Below are 27993 nucleotides of genomic sequence, written 5' to 3'. Positions count from 1 at the left end.
GAGTGAAAAGTTTGACCCTGAGGAGTTATCATAAGAAAGTTATGATATGGACGCGTGCTGAAAGTGTGTGTGGGGGGGATGCAACATCCCAGGGAAGCTAGCAGACTGAGACTAGTGTTGCTGAATATGGAAAGAGGGCACACAGCAAAGGCTGCTGGGAGTTTCTGATTGGCTGCTAATGTTGCTATCCAGGCCGGGATTGGCTGGGATGACGCAGTCCGACATCACGTTGTCGGGACTAAACCCTTTTGAACTGAGGCAAAGCAGGGAGGCACAGATATCAAAACACAAACACGCACGCTCCCGCAATATGGGCACGCACGCCCAAACACAACCGCTGTGAGGATGCATCGCATCCAAGCAAGCAGGCACCTGTGCAAAGGTCCACACACGAGCCAGGAGAGCGTCAGATAAACTTGGGCTGTTTTTTGATGCGTGTCAGGAGAAAACAGAATTCCTAATGCGCCAGGGTTTGTCTTCATATTCCATCTCATGTGAGCCTTTGCAGTTAAAAGGAGGAAAAAAAAAAAAAAGAGCGAACTTCCTAAATTTCTACATTCTCTTTTAAGCCGAGCTCTAAGGTGGACGGAATAAATTGGAGCTTAAGCATGCGTGAAGGCACAGCCAGCGGGCCCCTTTCGACCACTCCACGCTACATTTGTCAAATAACAAGAATTTCGTCTGGGATTTGCATGTATAAAAATTGCAGTACATGTAAAAATTTGGAGCGACTAAAAGTTATTTTAAGTTATGGTTATTGTATAATACATTGTCTGGTCCTTACTAAAAAAAACAGAGTGTTCAGACAAAAAAAGCGGCTTTTATTAATAAAACATGAAATGAGACGAGGCGGTGACTCAAGGCAGGGACTATGACTACTCTTTTGGCCTCACTGCTTTTAGCCTGTGGCACATTAACCTAACTTTGCCTTTGCCCAGAGCGAGACACGTCTCTACCCTCGGCTTTGATGAAGTCTTTTCCCGAAAACCGGGAAGGGCTTTCCGAACAAACCTCAAAATGCTCCTCTTCTTGGGTATATGAAATGAAGACTGGTCAGTTAAGGATATAGGGAAGTATGACAGATGCAGAACAAAAAAGGGAGGCCGGGTGACGTCAGTGAGTGGGGCTGCTGAAGGGCTTCAGGTTAGGCCTATGAATCTTTGATCCATCTCTTTCCAACTTGTCACGCTCCTCCCTACAATTGAGTGAGTGAAGTACCACTTTGTCCGTCCTTTCTGCCTCACACATGCATGCACACACACCCTCCGCATGTCTTCCTGATGCATTAATGTTCTTACATCATTGCCTCCAGTGCACAGAAAAAAACACAAAAAAACAAGAGACTCAAAGAGATAGGGAGATGGCTTTTTGGGAGGGGGGGAAGGGTTGTTGTTACTAACGTTGTATATGCATGCGTATGTGCGGGGGTGGCAGATATGCGGAATAGAAATATACATCACAATCCAAACATTTGCATTGATTTGGCACAAATTTTGACGAGACATTTTTGGAAAAAGAGGGGGAAAAAAACCAGCAGTCGGGCTGTAAATAATAAATTAGCACAAAAACAAAACAGTAAGACAGGCATTTCCTCAAACCCGTAAATGCTCAACGAGACTTCTTTTACACATTTAGGGCTGGAATGTGCACCACAGTGGTGAGGGCTTCCATGGATGGCTGGATCTCAGACACATTAACACAGTCTGGAGTTGACTAACACCCATGAGACCTCCCCCCTGCACCACAACGCATGCACATGCGTGGGCATCCTCCTTCTGCTCTAATACACCATTGTGCCCCCCGGGGCAGACCCCTTTTTTTTTCTGACTTTTGGTGTTTAGCGTGAGTGTGCTGCTACCTTGTGTAGGATCGTGGTTCTCCCAAAAGCGTTTGAGCAGCTCCTCCAGGCTGATCTCTTGAGGGGAAAAGACCACCCTCACTACCTCAGTGTGGCCCGTCAAACCTGAGGAAGAGACACGTTTTTGAAGGAATTCTAATTGATAATATGTGACCACACACATGGTGAACATAGGAAACGACATGAGCACTGAGTTTATAAGCCACAGGTAGAGGACGTTCATATGGAATTTACTCTGAGCTTTGTTGTTGCTTGTGGCATCACAGCGAAAAGAGTGACAGACAGAAACAGACGGAGGAGGAAAAAAAAAAGGAGTTGAGCTGATGGTGCAGCTAACAGGGTTTGGTAGCTCCACCTCCTGTCATCAAAAAGGAGACTTTATGTCACATTTCTCAACAAGTACTTACAGCAGTCAAGGTATTTTTACCCTGCTTGTTACAATCTTTTACCTTATCCACATATAACTGCATCAGGGGAGGGTAGAAATCAGGTACAGCACAACTATCATGAAGTGAAGGAAGTAAGTATGTGAACCCTTGCTGATTTAGTAAGAGATTGACAATGATAGGGTAATTTAAACAGTAAAAATCACAAAGAAAATAAATCAAGAAATTTACATTAAAGTCCCACTCTGATCATCTTTTGATTTATTATAAACATGTTCCCAGTGGTCTTTAAATGATGATTATGCCCTTTTTAGTCAAATTTTAATAAAACTTGTGTAATTTTAAAGAACATAGTTTCTGCAGAGCAGCAGTAGTTCTTTAGAAATCCACCATTGAGTAAGTCTGCCCTCTTTTTCCCCATCATCTCTTTATTTATACTCTCTACTGCTAGCTTCCAGCCCTTCACACACCCAACCTGACATGACAGGTGCAACAAAAATAGTGAGCAATATTGGAGCTATACAGTTTTAAGATGCCAGCTCAGACGGGGAAAACGAAGACGTACATAGGAGGTTTAAATTGGGTCGTGCATGGGTCTTCCAACAGTACAATGACCCAACACATACAGCCAAGACAACCAAAGAATGGCTGAAGGAGAAGCATATAAAGGGCAGTCTCCAGGCCTCAATCTTATATAGAAAACCTATGGAAAGAGACGAAACCCAAAGTTGCCAAGCAACACCTACCAAATCTTAATGATTTAGAAGAATGGACCACAATTCCTCCTAATATGTGTAGAAACCCGCTCACCAACTACGAGAAACATCTGACCTCTGTGCTTGCTCATAAGGATTTTGCTTCAAAGTACTAAATCTTTCTGGCCTTAAATACTAATTTCCTTTAATGAAATGCAAATACATGTATGTAAATTATTTAAGTCTATTTCTTTATTTTCAAACTCTCACTGTTGAAAAGAACCTTTTATTAGAATAACAGGCCATCTATCTTTTTTCAGGAGTGCAAACCTACAAAATCAGCAAGGGATTGAATACTACTGTACTGAACAATATCCACAAAAAAGGCACATATTACTGTACATGTTAGCAGAATGATTTCCAAATTCAAACAACCACATTTCTGACTCGTTCCTGAAAAGAATGGGATATTTGGACAAGGAACAGCCCATAAAAAATGATCTTCTTAGCCAACATGCATAACTGAGAGGAATTTAAATACTGATTGATGCACATGTCAAGACAACAAACCGAAATTGAAAAAGAAGCTCTGCATGCACAAGAGATGGGCTCGTACTGAATAAACATGGAGGAGTGTTAAAAGGCTTGTAAACCAAGTCAAGAATGGCAGGCTTTAACAGTCCATCAGAAGGATCTGACAAATAGTTGGTATTTGCTAGAGCTGCTTATGTAAAAAAGGGGGAAAAAAACAGAAAATGACAACATGTACTCATTAGTATTTATCAGTGCAACTGTGTGACAGGGTACATCTTCTGTAGAGTTGTAGTCTTTAGATAACCAATAATAGAAAAAACCCTGAAAAGGTAAAATCTGCCATTGTGTTGACTTTTTTTTTTTAAAGTGAAACACAACTTTATCCCATTTTTAATGCATAGAAAAGGCTGTGAATGAGCTAGAGATTTAAAGAAGGATCATTAAGTGAGGTGAAAAGGCCTTTGAGTGTCCTTCGTGTGTCTTAAAAATATGCCCAACTGATGCAAAAATTAGCTCAAAATAAAACTCTGTGTGATGTAAGGGTTGTTTTCTTATCAGTAGCCTTGTACAATAAATCAAAAATGTATTGACATCGCAATATCTGCACGTGTAATTCCTGTATCGCAAAAGACGGCGTAAACCGCCATAAATGGTTACCTTAAATGTTAACACACGTTTAGATGGAGTGCACACCACTTACATAGTTGTCCTTATTAGTTTTGAGCTACAAAGGAAGAAAAATGTTTGGTGCGTTTCCTTAAAAAGTTCTAACACATTTCCTACCGAGATAACTTGCAGTATAACTTAGGCTGACTTTAAGTTTAGTAAAACTGTTGCCGTGAAATGGGAATGATGTGTTAGCTTTTTTGTTTTGCTGTTTGTTCATGTATAAGAAGTCATATAGTCAATTAAATACTTATCACTAATATCGCGTGACGCAATTTTTCCTCGTATCGTGCAGCCTTACTTATCAGAGTTGTTAGTTCAATTCCCAGTCACCCACAATTGCAGTGTTTTCACATCATTAACAGCAGCTCTGGTTTTTGCCTTGATTCAACTTGTCATTTTAAGTCTTTTTTTAAGTTTATTTAAAAAATAAAATAAAAAACAAATTGGTGTTTGTCATTATTTTATTTCATGCTTTATATCTCAATGGGAGAACCCCAATTTCTATTATTCAACATTTGTTTTAAATAATCTATCAGTCAAAAATAGAAAAAAAAGTCTATTTTATAATATTTAATACACAATAAGAAGCACATTATATTTTAATGAACAAATGTGAAGAATTTCCTTTTGCAAACAGTATTTGTAAGTATTAAAAATGACAGAAATAGTTGGGAAATAAAAGATTACAGCAGTTTTACTTTTTGTCGTGGGAGATTTCAGGTTAAATCTTTCATGTTTGATTTCTTAATAATCAGGTGAATTTGATTTGTATCCACGTTTATGTGTGTGTGCTTTCCAAAAATGCAGTTTCACATAAAGAAAACTTTATGAAAGAGAAGGGGATGCACAAAAGTGAGCTATAAATTCCTAAGTGATATATCTATTGTCGACAAGAACGTCTTTAAAAAATTGTGCTTTAAATTTGATATAATATGCGCAATAATAATCATCGGATAAGTCTGCATGCATCTCGTCTAAAAACAAATTTGATTACTCCTCCCTGTCAGTCTGTCAGATCGTCCAACTATGTGTCTGTCCTTCTTTCCCTCTCCATCTCATCTGACAGTTCCATCAAACTCTTCTCTCCGTCTTTTTTGACTGTCTTCCTCTCCTTGGCTGTGTTGACAGCTCTTCGGTCTCATGCCACTGCCGTGTTTTGCTCCGTCATGGCCACTGGAGCAACGCCTGAACCCTCCCGGCTGATGGACAGGTAACCGTTCTTTCCCACACCTTTTTCCAGAAATTTCCGTCCCCATCAAAAGTTTTCTCTAACTGATTCCCTCGCTTGCTCGCTGCAGCTCCGCCATTCTCCACAGCTGACCGTCTTGCAGCTGGGGAGCTGACAGAAAGAGGGACTGGAAGACGACCGACAGAAATCCTATCACGCGCTCTGCTTAGAAAATCTGCCGGCCGATCCCAGAGCTCCATTCCCCTCCTTTCCATCTCCCCCATGCTGTGTCTTCACCTAGAATTCATGCCTACGTGTGAGCAAAATGGAGAAACCCCACAACTAACCGCTCACGGAACACACGAAGGCGTTTGTAAACTTCATTTGAATTATACATCAGATTCGCTCTTAAATCTGTTTGATTGTGACGATGAAAAAAACGAAACATTTTTCCGACATCTTAGATTTTCTTGATTTTAGCTTCATGTCTGGGAAAGAAGCCCATTTACTTCGCACGCAGTAACTTCTTCGTAAAAAGAAAAAAAAAAAAAAACCTGCAGTACAGCAGAGCCCAATACTAACAAGTAGGTCATGAGGGGGGTGGGGGTTTTATCCCATCTGGAGCAGTGCATTCTGAGTAGTTGACTGCAGATGAAGGGAAGAGGATGAGAGATTTGTACCAAAGACAAGCTTTCTCTGCATCTCTTTCTGTTTGTGAATCAACTCTGCTCTCTTGAACCTTGACTTCTGCCCTCCCATAATACCACATGGGGAGATGGAGGGGTCTGTTGTGTAATATATGAAGAGCAGACGGTGTAAAAACACAAATTGGGGTAAAGTGCAGCACCTGTGCAGACCTCGTGGTAATTGGGGTTGGGTGTGAAGCCGCCGGCGAAGCCAACTTGAGTGGAGAAGACTCCTGGAAGGCGCCAGAAAAGTTTCTCAGCTCCCCAGAAACAGCCCATACCTGAAAATTGAAACATGAAAATATTACAGGCAGGCAGGGCTGTAGAGTTAATATCAATTTGCAAATATTGCTTAATTGTTTCTGATGCTAAAAAAGAAATGACTGGACCCTCTCACCAAACATAATGGTTTCCATGCCCTGTGGGAAAGGCTCCACCATGGGATTCCCGTTGACGGCATGCTTTTCTGTGAACGAAAACAGCGAGGAGACATCACACCCCAACACTGAGCTGCAACAGCACAAATTACAACATGTCCGTGACGAGACCCATTAACAGCTTCAAGCTGGGCCCAAAGGTTCTTCATCATCACGGGCCGACTAAGGCCGTCAGATAAGAACCGCAGGCCTCTCTGTGCTGCACGACATTTAAGGGATTACACAGCTCCGACTCTCCCCGCTGTCCTCTCCTCAAAAAATCCACCATTAAACACATCAAAGCAGCTATTTCTGGATACCTATCGAGCATCACGCTGGGTTTCAACAAAACAAAATCACAGGTGGATGCAATAGGGGATAACCCTTAACAGGGCGGTTTTAATCTCAATCGTGTTAAAAGTGCAAAATATGGAAATGAAACGGAAGAGCTAAGAAGTGGCGGTCCACTGCCAACGGGGCGGCTTGGAATTAGAGAACTAAAAAGGAAGTGTACGTTTGTGTGCGCAGCCCACAGATGTGTCAGGAGGATTAGAGTGTAAGAAGACTGAGGTGACTTAACGTGCAAATCTCCACTAAGCAAGGCAGGTTTGTACTGCAGCCACTAATATTAGTCTACTGACAAACAGGCCACAGAGTACACCATGAGTTTAGACATCTTACAATAATGGCTGAATTTAATTTCTCACTGGCAGTTAAGAGACAAGTGACATTGACCTGACTGAAAAAGAAATAATAATCTGATGGAGACTTAATAGTTTGGTTCTTAGACAGCCCTGGGAATGTCCTTATCTACAACAAAAGGCCAAAATCTGCCAACAACTTCAGTTTATTTCAGACTTAAAGAGATTATAAAAAAGCCGGACTGTGCAGAAGCCCTCAAAAGAAACTGTTTTTCCACGCTGCGACCCCAAAAGATAACGCTTTCTGAAGAATAAAAGCTGCAAAAATGAATGGGTACACTTGAGCTGATAATACCCCTCTCTTGGTGTGCAAGGGCATTTTTTTGATATTTGATGAGACTCTTTGGTTTTGGTGTACAGGAACAGATTACAGAAGCATAAAGGACTGAAATGTCACAGAGGCCTGGCTGCCTTCAGGCAGTCCCTTCCTGCCCTCCTGTTGTGTGGCAGTTCTGTCTTTCAGCAGCAGGTTATTTGGCACAGCCAGGACATTTTATGGCACAGTATTAGGAAAAAGTAAACCGATTTTAGTGACTGTGTTGGCTGAATTTTCGTAGTCCAGTAGGGCGACCTTAGGAGGTAGTTCAATGGACATACAATTACCCTTTCTTTTAGAAGGAACATTAAAAGATCATTCAGGTTAAGAGATGACAAAAAAACAGTCAAACCAGTTCATTAAAGACCAACTCTAAATAAAATTGTGTTTTTAATGTTGTTATCAATGTATTTAAAAAAATTTCAGATTTATCAAACTTTGGGGCTGTGATTAATCACAATGTTTTACAATGTACATTTTATATGACAATATGCAACTTTTGCACAAAAACAGGCCAGGGGGGAAAATGTTTTCCTTAATTTTTATTGTCTGAAATGTTTAAATTTATAGTGTTAACTTAAAAGAGTAACTTTTGTGCACAAAACACAGCAACAACATGATAAGAAGAACTCTTAAGACTTTTATGTCTTCAGTATTACGCCAAAAACACAAAGATGCTGACATGAAAAACAAAGATTGTGTTTCTGCTCTTTAAATGGTCCGGGTGAATACTCGATTCTGACTTGCTGATGGGTGTGGATGCAGTACGCCTAAAAAAAACAGTTCTGGTCACAGTTTTCTATATGTGAAGGCTTCTTCAAAACAAACTTTTGCTTCATTATCTGGACAAAAACAAGCGGTAAGAGGTGAACTTTCTCTCTGAAACTGATGCATTATCTAACCTGTCATGACGATCCGCATATATATCGCTTTCTTTTGCCGTGGCATGTTTTTTTGCTACGCTAATGTTAGCTTGGGCTTGTGAGGCGCTATAAGCTAGCTAAGGGCTGATGGGAAATTAGTGGAGATGATTTCCACAGTTCCACCCATAACCCAGAGGTGATTTTTTTAATGAGCTCCTTCTGCTCTGTAGAAATATGTTTCAAAAGACAAGCTTTTTGATTTTGGATAAAAACGGCATATTCAGAATTAAAAAGACCACTAGGAGCAATTTTACAATAGCAAAAAAAATAAAACTAAGCTCAAATTTCAATCAATCATTGTGAATCAAGTGCAGATGCTGTTGGAAAAAGAGCATATTTGTGACATAGAAATTAAAATACGCTGGGCGGGCCACGAAATCCCTGCTCCATTAATGGTCCCGCTGACAAATCAGAGATAAATTTCTAATAAACTCTTGCCTTTCTGCAGAAACTATATCTTATAAAATAACAGAGGTTATTTGATGTTGGCTAAAATTTTAAATTGATCATTAAAAGACCACTGGAAATGATAAGAGTAAAAGTCTTTAAACAAACTAAAAGTGTAAAACATGGAAGGCAAAACACAGGATTCTAGCAAAAGAATAAAATGAAATTGGGAATGTGAGAATAGGAGAAAAGAAGAGCACAAAGTTCATTAAACACAGACAAACTTATCCAAAAGTTAAAAAAATTAACAAATGAATGAAAACAAATCTCTTCAAAACCTGATACCATCCCACTAAAAAACTGCTCCTTCTCACAGAATTTACCCATCATCCCCCTCTTTTCTCATAAAAATATGTGTCTGGCTGCATGTGTGCACACAAGGGCACAATCCTCACACACAAGCAACCGCCCTCCCTGCCACCACACTATCGCCCACACCCCCATTCTCCCAGAATTACAGTCTAACACAGGCTGAGAAGGAAAAAAAAGCGCAGGCTGAATACTCTCATGACACTGCTTCTCTATGCCAGCAAAAGAATAAAAGACGCAAGAAAGCGCGGAGAGAGGGCGACTGACTGAGCTTCCAAAGAAGGAAACAGGTTGATTATGGGGGAAGGATTTCCAGGTTTTTTTCTAACTTTTGGGCAGCACTTGTGTGCTTTTGTTTTGAAGGAGATTTGGAAAGCACAGTTCACTATAAACTCCATCTGGACTAAAGCAAAACTCTTCAGCAGTTCTTTGCAGAAGAACAGCAGTTTGAAGTGGCTGGACCAGGAGCCAAGACATCGGACCGAACACCATTCTGCGGGAATCAAAGTTACCAGCAGTGAGGGGCTTGGAAACTGTTGCTTAGCAATTAAGAAAATCGAATTTGACTTAGATCGGACGGTTTTTAGCCCTCCGAACCTGCTTCTCACCTATGCAAGTCCAGTCCAAACGCTGCAGCCTCCTCACATGGAGACACAGGAGAGATGGGATCCCTGGATGCCAAAACTCGTGATGGACGGATTGGTTTCCAGGCTGCTCTGTTTATTTTCTTCCAAAAACCCCTTCTTCCCTTCCTCTTCCCCTCTTCCCTCCCTCTTGCTACTCCTCTTTCTAGCCTCACACAGGTTGGCAGGGAGTCAGGCACGAGTCGTTGGAGGAGGCTGATGCTTTATACTGGTGCCAACTACCCTCTGCTAGGGGGAGGAAGGGTAGGGGCGACAAAGAGTGGGGCAAAAAAGGGGAGGGGAAAAGAGAGGCAAGACTGGGGTAGGAATTCATTTTAGGAGAACGGAAAGGTGAAGTATCAAAACTGCTACTGTGGCCTCAAACTGGTTAGATGAACTTGGAGATATATCCAAGCATGCAAGGCTGGAAAACAGCCCATAACCCACAGAAAAATAAAACTTTTGAGCATATTCAAGTCAATCCAGCAAACTTGGGCTGCTGGGGCCTGATAAAAAATGGATGCAGCTCCTTCCTTTTTTTAAACAAAAGTCTAAAAAAAAAAACTGTTTATAATGATATAGTAAAAGGATATACTGAATAAAATCTACAGATAAATCACATTTTCTGTACAGCATGCATCTCAGAGGGCGTCTGGAAATGATAGAACCACAATTTAGTTTAACCAGAGATATTCCTAGAGGCTTGATTAAAGATTAAAATTGTATTTTGACATGTTATTGTGGCATTTTTTTAACATGAAGGACATATATAAAGAAAATTAAGCTAAAAACGCAATTTTTGAGAATTTCTTTATTCAAAACAATGCGATTCAGGAGCAAACGAAAAAATGGCTTTTGAAAAAGAGCTTATGAGGTTGAAAATACGCTTGTCTGCGGTCCCACCAACTACTCAAAGATGAATTTCTAATGAGTTCTTGTCACTTTGCTGAACCTATGTCCTAGAAAACAACACTCTTTTTTAATATAATTTGAGTTAAAAATGGCATAATCATTATTAAAGGGCCTATACCATGCTTTTCTTAAGCCTTTCAGAATAAACTATATCCATATATATGATCATATATTACCTTGGGCAAAATAAAGAACAAATCATTTTTTGAAATATGAGCTATTTTGTGAATAATTTTTCCTACCCAGAAGTAAAACACCTCATTCTCTGAGGCTCCACCTTTTGCTGCTTGTGGGTGCCGCCCATTTTATGACTCATCCTAGTGCCGCCCTCGGGATCATGTCTGTGTTTTCAAACACGAAAACAAACAACATCTAAACTTTTTCTAAGATGGATGTTCATACTCAATATCTGCCTTTAGTAGCCTTGGCCATCCCTACACTGGTTGTGGCGATAACTGGGGCTAGTGGCTGAGCTAGTTCAGCGGCAACTTGGGGCTGAACACCACTAGCTGAGCGGCAAAGTTAGCAGCTGAGCACCACTAGCTTTTCTGAAAAATTTGGTGTTTGAGTTCGCCTGGGGGGAGGTTCTGGCAGCGCAGACTCTTCCTGAAAGGGACTGTTCTCACTTTGTGACATCAGCACGTGAGAACCCGCTCGTTTTCGTGTGTTGGGAGGGGCTACTGCTCAGAGCGCAGGTTTTTAGAGGAATACTCAGAAATGCAAGAACAGATCAAAATACCAATTTGAAGTTGTTTATGGGGAGGAATGAACATTATAATACACCTAAAAGCTCGAAAAGTTGGTTTTGGATGGCATAGGCCCTTTAAAATACCACTGGGAGTACTTTTAAAATAGATCAAAAGATGATCGGATTGGATGTTTAACATTTTTCTTGCTTTTGAGGTAAAGAATGTTTACATCACTTTTATTGCACCACTTGTTTGAAAGAGATTTTGTATAACCACACAAAGACTGTCAAAGAATTGAATGGATGTCTTCAACTGTTGCAACTAATGTCTCAGTGACAAAAACTGCACAGTTTGGTATGATGTTTTTTTGTTTTTTTTAATTCAAGATAACACCTCAAAATGAAAGATTGGCCGGCAAAAAATATCAAATCAGACTGTGAATGGTTAAGGTACAAAGCTGAGGTACAAGCTTACAGTAAATACTAGAAAAGAAAAGCAGTTTAATAAGTGAAAACTAACATATTTTATTAAAGTTTAACAGATCACTGTAGTCATGGTAAAAAAAAGAGTTGTTTTTATGACAATTCTTTGAGGTGTTTTTCAGAGGATTGCAAAGATAAGTCTGTGTGCGTAAATTTCTACTAAACTATTTTTGATTGGCCAAATCATTTAAACACCATGTGCTTCAAATTTCTTTTGAAAAAAAAGTATAAAATTGTTAAGAAATGTATTACAAAAAGAGGTTTAAATGTTACATATGCTAATTCCTTCCTTCCTCGCCCAAAAATCCTAACATGTCATCTATCCTCCCAAAGCAAGTTATATAAAGGTGTACATGACATCAAAAATCAGAGTACACGGGCGTTCTCTATATAAAAATGTCTGCAAGAAATATACCATAAAGAGAAGCAGTAAGTTATTTACACCTGCTGTGCCTGTCTCTGTATTTTGTCTTTGGAGGCTCAGCTTTCCCTGACTGCAGAACTTTCATCAAATCCAAACACAGTGTCAATAATAAATGTATTTTTTATTGTCAAAACTACAGAACAAATTATTCATCACAATCGCAAGACATCCAAGACGCCTATAAAATATTCCTCCAAAGACATCAAGCTAGTTTTTTTCTTAAAGAAAAAACATTTCTGTGTGTTGCCCTTCTTTGACTTTAAATTGAAGTTCTGGAAGCCGTGGAAGAACCTGAAATAAAGCTGAAACACACTGAAAATGGGAATGGTTATGTCTGTTTCAAAGTCTAGATCAGAGGTCTGCCACCCTCAACACTTTAAGAGCCATTTGGGTCGGTGCGTCACCGATCCCAACTCAGTGGGAGCTACTAAGTCTAACTTCACAATTTAGACAAATAAAACACTGATTTGCATTTATGTTACTGTTATGCAAAATATAAACAAACTAGACTATTTTTGCTATAAATAGAATATAAGCATAAGAGAAAATTGCCTTTTTTTCAAAATATGAAATAGTTTATAACTTTTGACAGAGATTCACAGGACTTCCTTTTAAAATAAAAGACATCGTACGTTAGATAGGATCATTTTGATGCAGCAAATGTAATAGTAGGTTGTATGATGCCAGCAATGGTAAAAATAAATAAATAACTATATATTGTATTGTCGTCAATGCATTTTGGCCAGAAATTTGTAAACCTAACTGCCGAAAATTAAATCAGAGCTAATTAAGTGACCTTTACCGTTTTTTTGAAGCATAAGGTGCACTTAAAATCCTTGAATCTGCTCAAACATAGAAAATCCACCCTATAATCCTTTGTGCCTCAAGTCTGGTTGTGCTTACTGTCCTCCAAGTGATTTTCGAATCGTTTTTTTTTTTTTTTTTGCAACTACAAACCAAAAATAAACGGCAAGAATGTATTTGCTGATTTTGCAGTAAGTTTATATTTTTACATTTTCTTCAGACTATTGTGTAAACGTAGTTTATTATGTTTTACCTGCACCTGTTAAGATTTTGTGTTATAATTTTATTGTTTACAGTGCCACATTGTTTTACAAGCGTTTTTACAGCTTGTGTTTAGTTTCACTTTGAATTCAGGTTAACTCCTAAAGAAGATGTTAAAAAGAAATTCTGCTAAATATTTTCTGTTATTTGTAATTTTTATTTATAAGGGAGGAAGAAAAAATATCAATCAAAAGTGAATTTGGTGGGAAAAAAATGTGATTTTACTTTTAGGCCCTAGAGTCCAGTAACACGTTTTAAATTTCTAACCTGATTTATAAATTTCTGAGACATCAGAATGGAAACCACTTTTCCTCAGTTGCCACAGAACTGTGATGAAGAAGCAACAAGGTCCACTAAATAGAAAAGTTCATATTTCGGCAGGTTTCAAAAGAGGTGTGAGATATAACTAGTAAACCAGAGCTTTGCCCATGAGCAAACCTGCTTAATTTGCTTCCTCTCACACATTCACACACACCTCCATCATTATTTCCAACCTCAAGTGAAAAAGCAAGAACCTTATACAAAAGCACAAACTAACAAAGGTGAGAAGCTGCTTTAAAGCAAAATAGTAAAACACAGAGCAGAGATTGATTTCGGTCAGCTGACCTCCCCCCATCCTATTTGAGAAGAAATATTGGCAATCTACCCAACTCTGAGTAAAAAAAAATAGCTACTGTGCCCCTGCCATGTCACAATCTGCCACTGGATCGTTGTCGCCAAGGTCACAGAGTAAATCACACAGACTGGATGAACATGGGGCAACGGGATGACTGAGCAGAGAACGGAAAGCTTCTTTAAAGGAAAGAAAGCTGCAAAAAAAACTTTAAAAGTGTGTGATCTTATGTGGTAGACAAACACTCAAGGCCGGGAGTCCATATGTGAAGCTCACAATCGCTGAATTACTCATGCTTGCAGAAACACGTCTATAAAAACACCATCTCCGTCTAAACTGCCCCCAACAGCGAAAGGGGAGGAACAGATTTCTGCCATGCCGTGTCTCCGAGCTGCTTCGACAGACGGAGAAGGAACTTGGGATGGGGCGGAGCTTTCATGCGCATAATGCCCAGATGGGCCCCTGGTCGCTGCGGCACTGCTTCCTCCTATGTACTCACACCGCACTCCCACAATGCACCACGTGGATGATCCTGCCTGAGTGGGGGATGAGTGGGAAAACCAAATAAAGGCAAAGATTCTAATTTGGAGCAGAGGTAAATCTGAAAAGGTAAATCTAAGAATTGAAAAACATTGAGACCAATTTGTAAGAAGAAAGTGGCAATAAAAAATAAAATAAAATAATAGATGTGTCTGTGTCCCGCATCAGAATAAAAATTGTGAGTTAAGGTAGGTGAACAAATACTTTTAGTAATGTAGTGTACATAAAGAAAACTAAGCTCAAATCGCATTTCTGAGTATTTCTTTAATCAAACTGTGGTGAATCAGGAGCAGATGAAACTGTATGGCTGAATAGCTTCAATATTGCTCGCTATATTTTTTGAACCAGTAATGTTGGGTTGGAGGTGTGCCCCAATGGTCCCGCACACAACTCAGAAACAAATTCCTCAGGAACTCTTGTTGCTTTGCAGAAACTATGTCCAAGAAAACAACATGTTTTTTTTTATTTTTTTTTATGGCATAATCACACTTAAAAGACCACTGGGAACAATTTTAAAATAGCTAAAAAGATGAGCGGAGTGGATATTTAGCAGCTAACACAGCCAGATTTTTGAGAGTTTTTTTCACAGTGTAAAAACAGAATCCAGTCAGTCTAAAGCAGGGATAGGCGACTCTAGGCCCCGAGGGCTACATTCCTGCATGTGTTCACACATACCCTTCACGGGCATGTTCTAATTGGCTGGACACACCTGAACCAGGTAATCAGTCATAAGTAGGGCTTGGATATCTGGAAAATCATGCAGCCCTTAAGGACTGGAGTTGCCTGTCTCTGGTCATAAGGTCTTTTTCCTACAAGTATTTGATCTAAAAGGTAAAGGAAAACTTTAAGAGATCAATGTTTTTATAAAACCATGTTGAATTTAACTTATTCAAATTCAAAATGATTTGAATAAAGCAATACTCGGAAATGCAATTTCAAGCTTAATTTTTTTCTTTATATATGTCTTTAATTAGGAGAAAATAGCCACAAGACCATGTTATAAACACCAAAAACATGATTTTCATTGGATTACATTTATTTTTTTAAGTAATATGAAATGTTTAGTGGATAATTGTTGCTTTATGAGGATTACAGCAAGTATTTGGCAATTTAAAATCTTGTTGCAAGACTATAGAATAGAATAGAATAGAATAGAATAGAATAGAATAGAAACTATGTCCAAGAAAACAACATGTTTTTTTTTGTTTTTTTTATGGCATAATCACACTTAAAAGACCACTGGGAACAATTTTAAAATAGCTAAAAAGATGAGCGGAGTGGATATTTAGCAGCTAACACAGCCAGATTTTTGAGAGTTTTTTTCACAGTGTAAAAACAGAATCCAGTCAGTCTAAAGCAGGGATAGGCGACTCTAGGCCCCGAGGGCTACATTCCTGCATGTGTTCACACATACCCTTCACGGGCATGTTCTAATTGGCTGGACACACCTGAACCAGGTAATCAGTCATAAGTAGGGCTTGGATATCTGGAAAATCATGCAGCCCTTAAGGACTGGAGTTGCCTGTCTCTGGTCATAAGGTCTTTTTCCTACAATTATTTGATCTAAAAGGTAAAGGAAAACTTCAAGAGATCAATGTTTTTATAAAACCATGTTGAATTTAACTTATTCAAATTCTGTTCAAGCTCATTATTTCTGTCACATTCACAAAAAAATAACAGTTGTAGAGGAAACCTCAGTCATGTGCTGCTGATGTCCTTCCAAAAATGGTGTCCACTTTTGGCTGCCCTCAGTGACACTGATAAACAGCTCTTTGCACCGAGTAAAAACGAGTATTCTTGAAACGCTGCCTTACTATGCATGAAGTAAAGCCCTTTTTATTCCATCAGTCAGTCCATGATATGTGTGCACTAACCTATGAGCACTGTGGGTGACACCAGCCATTCTCTAAATGTGGTGCTTAGGTCCCAATGACCTTTATGTAATACTTATTTGACAAACCTGCTTCGTGGAGCTCTCTTGCAGCCTGACAACAATGCAAATGTCTGAGTCAAGTGCTTCAGCTTAGAGAAAAGTTAAATGTTTTCATTTTTACCCTGAGTGCTCTACTTACCAGAATCAGTTAAGTTTTGCCTATTGTTAATAGCAATAGAAGAGAATGAAGGAAATCAAGGAAGAAGTCGATCCTTGAGGAGTAGAACTGAACACTCCGGTCAAAGGCGAAGTTTCCCAACTCTGAACCTGAAGAAGCTGAGTAGGTTTTATTAACTATAGACAAAGACAACAATATATAATTTCATTTCAATATTTCATGAGTATGAAGTAATTAGTGTAAGTCATTAGTGATCTGCTTTCTAAAAAATGTGTTGCACCAAAAACATGGAAATGAAGGGGAAAATGTGTGTTTCCGGGTTCAAAACTGAATTTTTTTTAATCAGATGAATAGAGGCTTGAATGGGAGAATGGGCGTTTTTCCTGACATGTTTTTTCCAGTCCTTGCCCTGTTTAGACTATGTTTTATCTCAGTCCTGGTCTTCAAGTACTCCCCATTCCACATGTTTTACCTATTTTTCTGCTCCAACACCTGGTGCTGAGGCTTGATAATTACTCACAAGGGTTTGAATCAGGTGTGTTGAAACAAAAAATTATCTACAGCATCCACAGCAGCACTGCATTTCTTTGTCAATAAATCATTAGTTATTTTTAGATCTGTTTTTTCGCCTAAAAGTTTGAGATATTTTGCATAATTTAAAAAGTTTTAAGAAATCAGATGAGGATGACACTAGGCTGCACTGGTTTTTCAGTCAAAAAGACCTACACTTTAATCTGATTCAAATATTGTACATAATTAGCTAAGTAAATGCAAAAGCTATCATACACTGAGTACAAAGTAACATTTTTAAAAGATAAAAATATAATTTATAGCTTTAAACTAAATAAATCACTGTATTAAAAAATAACATAAAATTAATAAATTATTCAATAATACATTGAAAGGAAATTGGTAAATATGGAAATACTTTTGGGCATCAAAATGGCTTAAATAAGTGATAAAATACTCAATTTGGCTATAAGCCAATATATAAAATATACTTTAGTCAGTAATATGGATGAGCAGTGCTGTTCTAGAAGTTTTCTTTAAGTTATTTTTTAAGATATTTAGGATCATCTCATGATTAATTTTAAAAAATGGTCTTTTAATTATGATAATGCCGTTTTTTCCTAAATCAAAAAACATGTTGTTTTTTGGAGCATAGTTTCAGGAAAGTAGCAGTAGTTCATTAGAATTTTGCCTCCAAGTGTTGGGGAAGACTGTAGCTGCAGGGTAAGCCCGCCCCCTTTCATCATCCATCTGCTCTCCAGCTATCTTACAGCCCTTCATAACCCAATCCTAACATTACTGATGCAACAAAATCGGCAAGCAATATTTGAGCTTTCCAGGTATACACTTTTGATCCAGGTTGATCTAGCTTCTACGTTACTTCTACGCTCTTTTTCCAACTGCATTTTTTCGTCTGCTCCTGATTCACAATGATTTGAATAAAGCAATACTCAGAAATGCAATTTCAAGCTTAATTTTTTTCTTTATATATGTCTTTAATTAGGAGAAAATAGCCACAAGACCATGTTATAAACACCAAAAACATGATTTTCATTGGATTACATTTATTTTTTTAAGTAATATGAAATGTTTAGTGGATAATTGTTGCTTTATGAGGATTACAGCAAGTATTTGGCAATTTAAAATCTTGTTGCAAGACTATAGAATAGAATAGAATAGAATAGAATAGAATAGAATAGAATAGAATTGAAAGACTTTATTGTCATTGGGAGGTTACATGCAATCAAATTCCAGGAAGTGTCATTCCATCACGTATTCAGAAAAAGTAAACAACACGGGAAAGTTTAAAATAGAACACAAAGGACACTAATAGTCTACTTTATTGAACAGCTTGTCTGATTAAATAAAATAAATTTGATTCTGCATATATTAGATATTTATACGTTTATGGAATTATTATCCAGAACTTTTCAGAATTCCTTGTACAACTAGTGCAAATATTACCAAAGATAAGTAACTGCAGAAAATAAGATGAATAATTACTTTTCCCACCATAAACTTATAAAGTAAATCAAAAGCTGCAGTAAAAAATGAACATAGGAGTTCAGATTTAACAAAAATAATTATTAAAGTTACTCAGGACTCCTAATATGGTTAGTTATCTTTGGATTTTTAGTCAATTTACAGTTTTTGCAAAGTTTGAAGACCACCTAGCAAATATCTTTACATAAACACCCTAACTAATAAAGAAGAAATCTGATAATTTTCAGACTTTTGGTGCTGGTTTCTGCTAAAAGTTTAACTGACTGACTAATACTTTAATTGGATACCTGTAACGGTTGCAGAACGGTGTTTTTCCCTTTAATTGACAGCACAATTTCATCACTTCACCTCGGTTATGTCAGCTGAGCTGTCACCGTCATGTTTACCTGCCACGACCATTTTCTCCTCCCTTCCCCTCAGAGCTCGTCCTCTGCTCGGCAGCTGAGTCTTATCAGTCATGTTATCAGCCACCGACAGCGGCAGATAAGTTAGCAGCAGCCACACGCCGAGCATTTGTGCTCGAATAAACAACAACAGCAACAACAGTGAGTAGGAGCCACACTTCCGGGTTTTGCTACGTCGCGCGACGTGGGCGGGAAGGGAGGAGTCACGGGGAAAAAACCCGCCATTATTATGAATATTCATCGCGCGTGGGCAACGTCGTGCACTGCATATTAACTAGTCGTGGGGTTAATATGACTTTGGCACAACAGCCTGCAGAGCACCTTGCGCGGAAAGGAAATTAAATTTAAATAAATATTAACCGCATCCAGCATGCAAATGAGCAGTCGTCAATTATCTTATTCTAAGGGAGGGCGCTTTTATTGGGAGCAGATCATGGTTAGGTGGGAGTGGTCGCCGTAGCTATTTTTTTCTTTCATCAAAGAATGCCTATGTCTGGTTACTGTGGATTCCTTCATGGATCCACTGGGATTATTTTTCTCTTAGAATAAATACCTGCTCTGATGAAAATGGTGTTTTTCTGATGATGGAGGATATTTAAAAGGAAAATGAAGATAAAATTGCGATTTGATGTTTTTTTTTAATTATTCAAGTCAGACACAACAATACAGTTGGAAAAAGCGTGTACGTGTGATGTAGAAGCTACTACGGCAAGCCGCAAGCTCCTTGCTCTTTTCTATTCTGATGTAAACACTTGTAGACAAATAGATCCACGTCTTCGTTTCCGTCATTCAAGCTTGTATCTGGATCAAAACTGTACGGCCGGTTAACTCCAATATTAGTGCACCACTAATGTTAGGTTGGTGCTGTAAGGAGCTGTAAGGTAGCGGTAAAGAGTGTAAACAAAGGGATGATGGGAAATGAGTGCAGGGTAACTACCGAGCCAAGACTCCCATTCACAACTCAAAGGTGTTTTTTTACGAAACTGCATTAACTGTTCATGTGAACTGGACTAAGTACCCCCCCTTTTTATTTTATTGTTTTGTTATTTTCTTAGTTAGTCAAGCTATAAACTGGCCAATCACATGCCTCAGTAAAAGCATGTGGTGTCCACTGGCCCCCACTTTGAACGTTCAAATATTTGGATTCTCCCAAGCCTGGTTTTAATGGAAGAGGTGTGGCTTTCCACAAGCTCACTCCTGATTAGCAAGAATGGTTGCCATAAAAATGTTTACTCAGACCAACTCGGACCAATCACTGCTTACTAATGTTGTCTGGTTCCAACTTAACAAAGTCCATATTGTGGAGAAATGCTGACTGATGTCACACTCTCTAGGTCCAGTTCTCTCTTATACAGTCAATGATGAACTACTGCCACTGCAGAAATTATGTCCTAGAAAATGGCACCGTTTTTTTTTATATTGGCTAAAGCACAACACTTTTAAAATAGATCAATGATGAGAGGAGTGGGACTTTAAAGAGACTAAAAACTAGAATTTTTGTGTTTTGTAGAAAATATTTTTTTTTCTCTTTGACAAAAATGTTGGAAAATCTATTTGCTTTTAAAATGGTTATGTTCCAATTTGTGGATCACTTCATCTATAGAGTAACATAGCAGGGTGGAGGTAGTATGATGGTGTGGGGCAGCTCCTTAGTCACAGAAAAAACACACAAAAGCTGTGATATTTGGATTTGATCTCAGTGCAGGAATAGATTGATCTGAAATTCTTCAACCAGTAATAATTCTATGTCCTCCCAGGCTAAAACCAAACTCTGTCGTCCTCTAACAGAGGTTTTATCTGAAACCGTGTACTTCCATAATGAGAAGATGGCATGACCAGCCGGCAGCCCAGAACTCATTTGACAAAATTTGAATGATGTTTTAAAGGAAGATGAAATATGTAAATATTTATCTCCTGTTAAATTAAATACATTCTGTATACAAACTGTATTCAGGCAAAATTCTGCTAAAATAAACCTTTAAAGAGAGTTTTTCAAATTGAAAAATAAACACAATGCAAAAAGATATATAAAAAAGATGCTTTACAAGCTTTGGTTTGTTAAGGTAAGTGAAAATACAAATACATGTAATTAGAAATAATCAAAACTATTTTAATAACTGCCCCAAAAAGTATGGAAGTGAGGTTGTAATGATATGGGTTTGCTTTGGCAACATAGGGTCTGTACATCTTACAGTCATTAAGTCCACTTTGACATCTTCTATAGGCTACAAAGTTTGATGATTCGTTCAAATTTACCCTAAAAGATTTTTTAGGAAACTTAAAATGTCTCGACATACTTTCTTGTACAATTTTAATGTGCAATAAAATAGAAAAAAAGCTTGTCCAAGAAGTCCAACTAATTATCTAAAATTGTATAGAATGAAAAATGTCTTAAAACAAAAGCCTGAAATCAGAAACCTTTATAGCATCCAAAAAATCTGAAAGCTTTAGTTTTAAAGGTTATCTTCTGCTGTTTAGTTTATGTAAGACATAAAAAAACTTGATAGGTCTGGGAATTTTTTGGACCCCTTTAGTCATAAAAATTCAAACCTATTTAAGTATGAATTTAAATAATTTTTTTAATGATAAGTCATAAAGCTTGAAATGGTAAAGTGGGGCTGAAGTAGGAGAAGAGTTTATCCCAGAAATTCCATAAGTTTGGTTAGAACTGCAGACTTTGATGTGTTCATGATAACCAGATTTTATGAAATGCGTGTTTATTTAGATGGCCACAGCTTAGTTTTTCTTTAATCTTCCCTTAAAAACGTGTTTAGGACAATAGAAAGGCAGAAAAACGCCTTCACACCATGCATCACACCTTTATCTTCTCACTTTCTCAGCTGAAATATTTAACCAAATTGGCTAACAATTGAATGTTTTGACAGTTTGTCCATATTAAAAAAAATCAAAATTCTTTTGTTATGTTTTACGTGAAACATGGGTTAAAGACAGGCAGCAGAACATTTTTATTTTGCTAAATAAAATGTTCAGTGAATAGATGTGGAATGAGAATCGCTCTCTAAAGAGGCTAAAGGAAGAGCAGTGTCCCCATGGTGGGATGAAATGCTCCTCAGTTTGCTTTTATACCCCTCTAACTCTGCACTCACTCTGACTTGCTGCCACAACCCATCAAACAAAGGTACATCTCACAGACGGACTTGTTCTAAAAAAGTCTCCCTGACTCACAGCCCCGCACAAGTCCATAAATATCTTTTACTAAGTTCTGACTTGAACTGAAATGATAGGACGGTTATGATAGTAATGAGAGAATAAAAACATTCCCGTGTGCTCTCTGAACCAGACAAATAACACAAAGGGAATTGAGGGCATGATTTCCACATCCTGCAAAACCAGAATAACATTACATCCTACCACCATCCTCCTTTCCCCACCTCTTCCTCTTATCTTCCAGGGGAATGAAGCTCAATCACCTGCGGAGGAGCTGAGGGCGGCACTGGGGACTTTGCAATGCAAATGCCAGGTAATTACCCGAAAGCTGGGAGAGTGCAAGCGCAGATGAAAATAGAGGAGGCAGAGAGCAGGAGCACTGGGGAGCAACGTTGGGTTCACCCCATGCAGGACGACTCTATGCTGGACAGATGAGACCTATATACATTTTTCCTCCACAGATTAATTGCAGATTCATCCAATGAATAAACTATAGTTACTGCAACTGTGGAAGAATCTACTTTTTTTAATATGAAGTAGAGGGGTTATGTTGGAGCATGTACGTGTGTAAAATGTGAGCATGTGTCTGCTCTCTCAGGCCCTTGTGCTGGGTACATGTGTGCACAGGAAGACTGTGAGTGTTTGCGTGTCGGATTTAGAGAGCATGTCAGCTTGCAGCTGTTTGTCAGTGAGCGAGAGTGAAGAGATGTGCAGATGTGAGTATCAAAGAGATTATGAAATGACCTGGAATTAACCACTGCGGCAGATTTTAGCCGGGTATCGCTTCATGCTTAAGCCCCGTGTTGGAGCGGAAGATGGTCGGGGAGCTGTTTCCCGTTGCTTGTGTTGAAAGCTCAATTTCCAACAGAAACTATAAGCAGTTTTTTTGTTTGTTTGTAGAGGATATCACCAGGCAATGGTGTGACTCGCAAATAGTTTGCACCTCGGTACAATAGAGGCCTCTGATTAACATCTGAGCAGAAGTGAAGTCAGCCAACCAGAAAACTATTTTGGCGATTTAGTATAATTGTGGTTCTGCTAAAGTCTCACTTCAGCTAATTAGAATAATAAATCATGCCGCCTCGTTGTTTTCAAAGAACCCTCCATCGTCTCGCCAAAGCAGGTGGGATTGTGGGATGGTGTGAAAAAAACAAAGGGTTTGATTGCTCTGCTGAAGCTGCAGGCAGTTAAAAGCAATGTGCTGCTCTCTGGGGATTTATATTCAAAAGTAAGCCGTGTAATCTTACAGACCAGAGTGGAAAAAATGAACTTGACAATTTTTGATTCATACTCTGGCCCAAGCTTGACTTCACTTGACATAAATCACTTTGCTGGTTGGAAAAGCGGGCGAGATGGTGGCTCGATTGAAGGACCTGAAAGGCTGAAGAAGGATGCATGGTGGTGCCTTTTCCAGAATCACAATCCTTTCCTGCAGTGTTTTGTTTGTATGAACTACATGGAAACGTGGGCGGTCATGTTAGAAAAGCTGCTTTGAAAGTTTTTTAAGTTGGAGTTTCAATGGCCACACATGTACGTCCTAGTTTTCTGCATCCCCAAAATCAACTTTGTGTGCTTGAATTATTGATTAATACATTCTAAATTTCAGTCTTTTTAGTTTTTAGGTCAAGTTTTGTAAAACTCCACTGGAAAAACATAAAATCTCACCAAATATTTTGATCTAGTTTCTAGCTTAAAAATCTCTAACTTACTACTAACTTTTATCAGTAAAATGTAGTGACTTTTTTGTCAGACAGAATATCTAAATTAATCTTACCTAATTCATATGGAAGTTTTTCTGTTCAATCAGATTTAGGATTTTTTTAATCTTAGACTTCATTTTGATTTTTTTTATTGATTTCAAGCATAGATTGTGAAAAAATACAGGACAAAACACACACATTTTTCAAACTCATTATAGAAATAATGAAAGGCACTGACTATAAAATGGAAAACAAACAAATAAGAACCAAGACACACTTATGTAACATTTGATTCATTAGATATGATAATTCTTACCTAAAGTCAAGTAGAGGCGGATTGAATGCTTGAACAGGATTTGAAAGCGGCAAACTTATATAATATATACTTAGTTACCTCATTTTACAGTTTTGCATATTAATGTAATATAATGCGGTTTCAAACAGAGAAATTTTATGCACCGAAATATTATTTTCTATCTTAAATATTAAGTGTTTTTAATCAAGACTCAACATTTTTCTGTCCCACTAGATCAGAGGTCTGCAACCTTCAACATTTAAAGAGCCAATTGGGTCAATTTCTCCCCAACTACAGCTCAGCTACAGCCACTAACTCTGTTATTTTTACTATTATGATAGATATCAATACATTTTTATTTTTTGTGCATAAATAAAACATAAACATTATAATAAAAATTTCATTTTTTAAATTTGAAGTAGGTTACAACTTTTGACATGACTTACTTTCAAAATAAAAGACATAGGATCATCTCAAGGCAGCAAATATTGTATTAGATAGTTTAATGTCAGCAGTACTTCATAAAAAATACTCTGGCGTTTATTTTATACTTTTTGGTGGAAATTCATAAACTTAGCTATGTAGAAATAATTCAAAGCTTATTACTGACCCTTACTGTGTTTTTCAGACCATATGGCGCAATTAAAACCCTTGAAACAACCTGCTTTATTATGATTCGGCGTGTGTGAATTCTGGTTGTGCTTACTGACCTAGAGTTCGGTGGTACACGGCGCTCTGATGAAAAGTTTTAGTACGACTATGAAGCTGGATTGTTGGAGCATTGTGGGTAACGTAGTCAGGAACCTGGTGGAGGGAAACATACTATTTTACAAATGTTAGTGAATACGTTGAATTAAGTTTGACTGTTATGTTTTGATTAATGTGCCTCATAGTCAGAAAAATATGTTGCTTAAATGAAAAACATTTATTCAACCAGAGAGCCGTAGTGGAAGGGGTCAAAGAGCCTCATGTGGCTCCAGAGCCTCAGGTTGCAGACCCCTGGAACTAGGTGGTCGATCTCCTATTAGCAGATGGGAGGGGTTAGAAAAACTGCTATTGAAGAAGGAAAAATATTGGCTAGAAAAAAAGGAGAAGATCAGGCTGAAATAATTTCCAAACTAAACACATTATGTAATTTAATTTAACTAAGTGAGGATAATGTCATTCAAATTACCCATTTACAATCTAAATTAGATTAACTTTATACAGGAAAAACAAAGGGAGCATTCATTCATTTAAAGGCAAAATGGATTAAAGATGGAGAAAAAAAATCAACATATTTTTAACTTGGAAAAAGTAGTCAAAGGAAAAAAATATCATTAAGTTACAAGTTGAAAACTCTCTAGTTGAACACCTTAAACTATTAGTGATTATATCACTAACTTAAAAAAAACTTTATACTACTCACTATTCAAGATATACCATCCTTCTTCTTTTTAAAGTTCATTCAGGATAAAACCCCTAAAATAGATAAAAATCGAGAAATCTCACTGAACCTGAACTTTCCTTAAATGAACTTGAAAATGCTGTTTCCAAAATGGCCCGTATTAAGGTAAAGGTTTAAAAAAGCAGAAAAACTTCCATACATTCAAGCCATTAAGACACATTTTCTCAAACTAAGATTATATAAGATTATATTTATTGAAAAAAACAGAAAATAAGAGTTTTTCTTGAAACAGGGTCATTTTACTCAATTTTTTGCAGTGTAAGCAATATTTCTGTACAAACTTTTTTTCCATAATATTTTTAAGTTTTATCTGTGATTAAAGAGTGTTTTTGTTTCAAAAAACAAATGTATTAATTTGGGGAAACTAGAAAGTTTTATTTGACTTCTTTGACTAATTTACACATAATTTTAGAACAAATTTATTTTAAAATGCATCATTGAAGATGATAATAGTCTAGTTTTAGATCTTAAAAAATGGTATATTTAGATCAAAACATGCTTATTTCATATTCATAATATTTCCAATTAGCAGATTAATTTTCATAAATTTACATGTTTTCAATTTAGACTTAAATGGGCACGACATCAACCTTATTTTAGTAAAGCTTAACCATTTCTACTAGTTCCATTGGTGGATTTTTACACTTGAAACAAGGAAAATTTCTTTCACTTGGTCTAAAAAAGAAACTTTTTTCAGTGTTATTAGACTAAAGATAGTGTTCCTCCTCTAAAAGGGGTTTTGCATACTTTATACTAGATTTCCAATGAAAAATAAAGATTCTCTATTGTTTGGTGCCTTTAGTGTTGCAGGAAATTAAACCTATATATATTAATAAGTTCTTTTTTCTTGGTTTGTACTGTATTTATTAGTTAAGTTATTAAAGAAATCAAAATCTGAAAAATATTTTGATAGTTTTTTGCACACAATTAACTAAACTTTGAAGTTTGATGCTTTTTGTTCAATAAAGTTGTTCTAATCTTTGACAGCCTGCAAGTAGGAGGAACAGATGTTCCAAAACATCTGTAATTCATGTGATGAATTTAGTTTCTGACATTTGAAGTGATGAAAAACTAAAGTTTAAAATGTGCAGCACCCCGGAGAGTTGAATGAGAAGAGATCACACAGAGCCTTTCTGATCTCGTCGAGTTTTCTTTTTGATTTCATCTGTTGCCTCTCTTTTAATCAGAACACCTTGTATAACAGAGACGTCAGTTTCATTTATTTTGGTGCTGTCCCTGAAAACAGAAGCAGACTGTTTGTCACAAATGCTCCAGCAGATTTATTCTTGCAGGTTTTCTTCATCTTTTGCTTTTGCAAGCCAGGAAAGGATTAAGCGGGTAACAGCTGGATTGTTTTTTTTTTTTTTTTTTTNNTTGGTTCAAAGTTTGGTCATGATACCAATTTTAATTGTATTTCAAAATAAAAGTCTTAATTTGTTGTGACAAATATTCGTTTATCTTTAAAAATTAGAACTTTGTAACCTTTATAAGAAATCTAAATCTTCATGAGGAAATTTTATTAATTTTTATAGCAGCTTCTATAGCTTCATTACATACATTTATGAGTAAAACAAGAAAAGGATGACAAAATAAATCCTCATTTAGTGTATGTGGTAATTGTTGTAAATGTGTGTGTTTTCCTTGCTATAAATTATGTGTTGGGAAGTTGCAAAACCCCAAAAGTCCTCTGAAGTCTTTAAATAAGTAGCCACTTCATTGGGAATTCACAAAATTCACTGTATATTTAACAATAAATGATGCAGCTGGTAAAATAATCTATGGAAAATATGTATAAAAACACGGCACGTCTACAAATGCACAAAAATGATTTGGAAAGATGAATGGATGAGAAAAACGACACGTTTTTGGGGGGAGGATTTAAAAAAATAAGTTTTTTTGATAATTCTTGAATATTAATTGAAACGTTAACATTTTTCTCATTGAAGACAATATAAATATGTAACCATAAAAGAAGCTGTCTATATAAAAACTGCTGTTATTTTCTTTTTTTCTGATTAACAGAAATTCTAATTCATTCAAATGGAATATTTTTTTGTTTTTAAGCAATAAAATACAAAATAAATGTTGTTTTCCCACCATGTTGCTTTTCTCTTTAGGTAATATGGTGACAGCAGGAAACAGAGACAGATGAAATCAGCAAAGCAAGTGATGATTTGGGTGAACTGAGTGCTGCTGCATAAGCCCGTCCACTTCCTCTGCCGCTCGCTCCAGCCATGCTAAGTGCGGCTGGGCTAAGCTACTATTGCCCTACATACAGCCTAAACAGCAGATTACTGACTGTCCCTCTAATCCCATGCACCAGGGCATGTGCCACTGTCACCATACACCAACCATCCAATAACCTTGCAGCCACCATCACCCCTCCTGCAACTTTGTTAGCGCCCCCACTTCAATCCAGGGCATCGTCTCCGTTTCTGTTCTAAAGCTTCAGAAAAATT

General features: G+C 37.5%; 1 protein-coding gene and 1 long non-coding RNA gene across 4 annotated transcripts in view; one reads left to right on the top strand and one right to left on the bottom strand.

Moving 5' to 3' along the window:
• Window positions 1-5863, top strand: part of LOC112144190 — a 64493-nt gene extending 58630 nt beyond the window's left edge. The window contains exons 4-5 of the long non-coding RNA XR_002918861.2: window positions 5271-5352; window positions 5441-5863. This is a non-coding gene — a long non-coding RNA (uncharacterized LOC112144190). The remainder of the gene's footprint in view (window positions 1-5270; window positions 5353-5440) is intronic.
• Window positions 1-19278, bottom strand: part of si:ch1073-358c10.1 (mitochondrial peptide methionine sulfoxide reductase) — a 47591-nt gene extending 28313 nt beyond the window's left edge. The window contains exons 1-4 of one of the 3 annotated variants that reach the window (XR_002918858.2): window positions 18907-19278; window positions 6394-6462; window positions 6158-6277; window positions 1859-1963 (exon numbers count right to left, since the gene is read on the bottom strand). Coding sequence is in view for 2 of the 3 variants with exons in the window: in XM_024268514.2 (XP_024124282.2) it covers window positions 1859-1963; window positions 6158-6277; window positions 6394-6462; window positions 18907-19165 (553 nt within the window). In the remaining variant the exon portion in view is untranslated. Of the gene's footprint in view, window positions 1-1858; window positions 1964-6157; window positions 6278-6393; window positions 6463-9716; window positions 9908-18906 lie in introns of those variants that run through there. The other 2 variants (XM_024268514.2, XM_024268527.2) reach the window with 2 other exon arrangements.
• Window positions 19279-27993: the final 8715 nt, after the last annotated feature.

The sequence above is a fragment of the Oryzias melastigma genome, linkage group LG22 (genome assembly GCF_002922805.2).
Source record: "Oryzias melastigma strain HK-1 linkage group LG22, ASM292280v2, whole genome shotgun sequence".
In the NCBI taxonomy this organism is placed as follows: domain Eukaryota; kingdom Metazoa; phylum Chordata; class Actinopteri; order Beloniformes; family Adrianichthyidae; genus Oryzias; species Oryzias melastigma.
The sequence above is the reverse complement of the archived record's forward strand: the minus strand, read 5'-3'. Positions and strand labels throughout refer to the sequence as shown.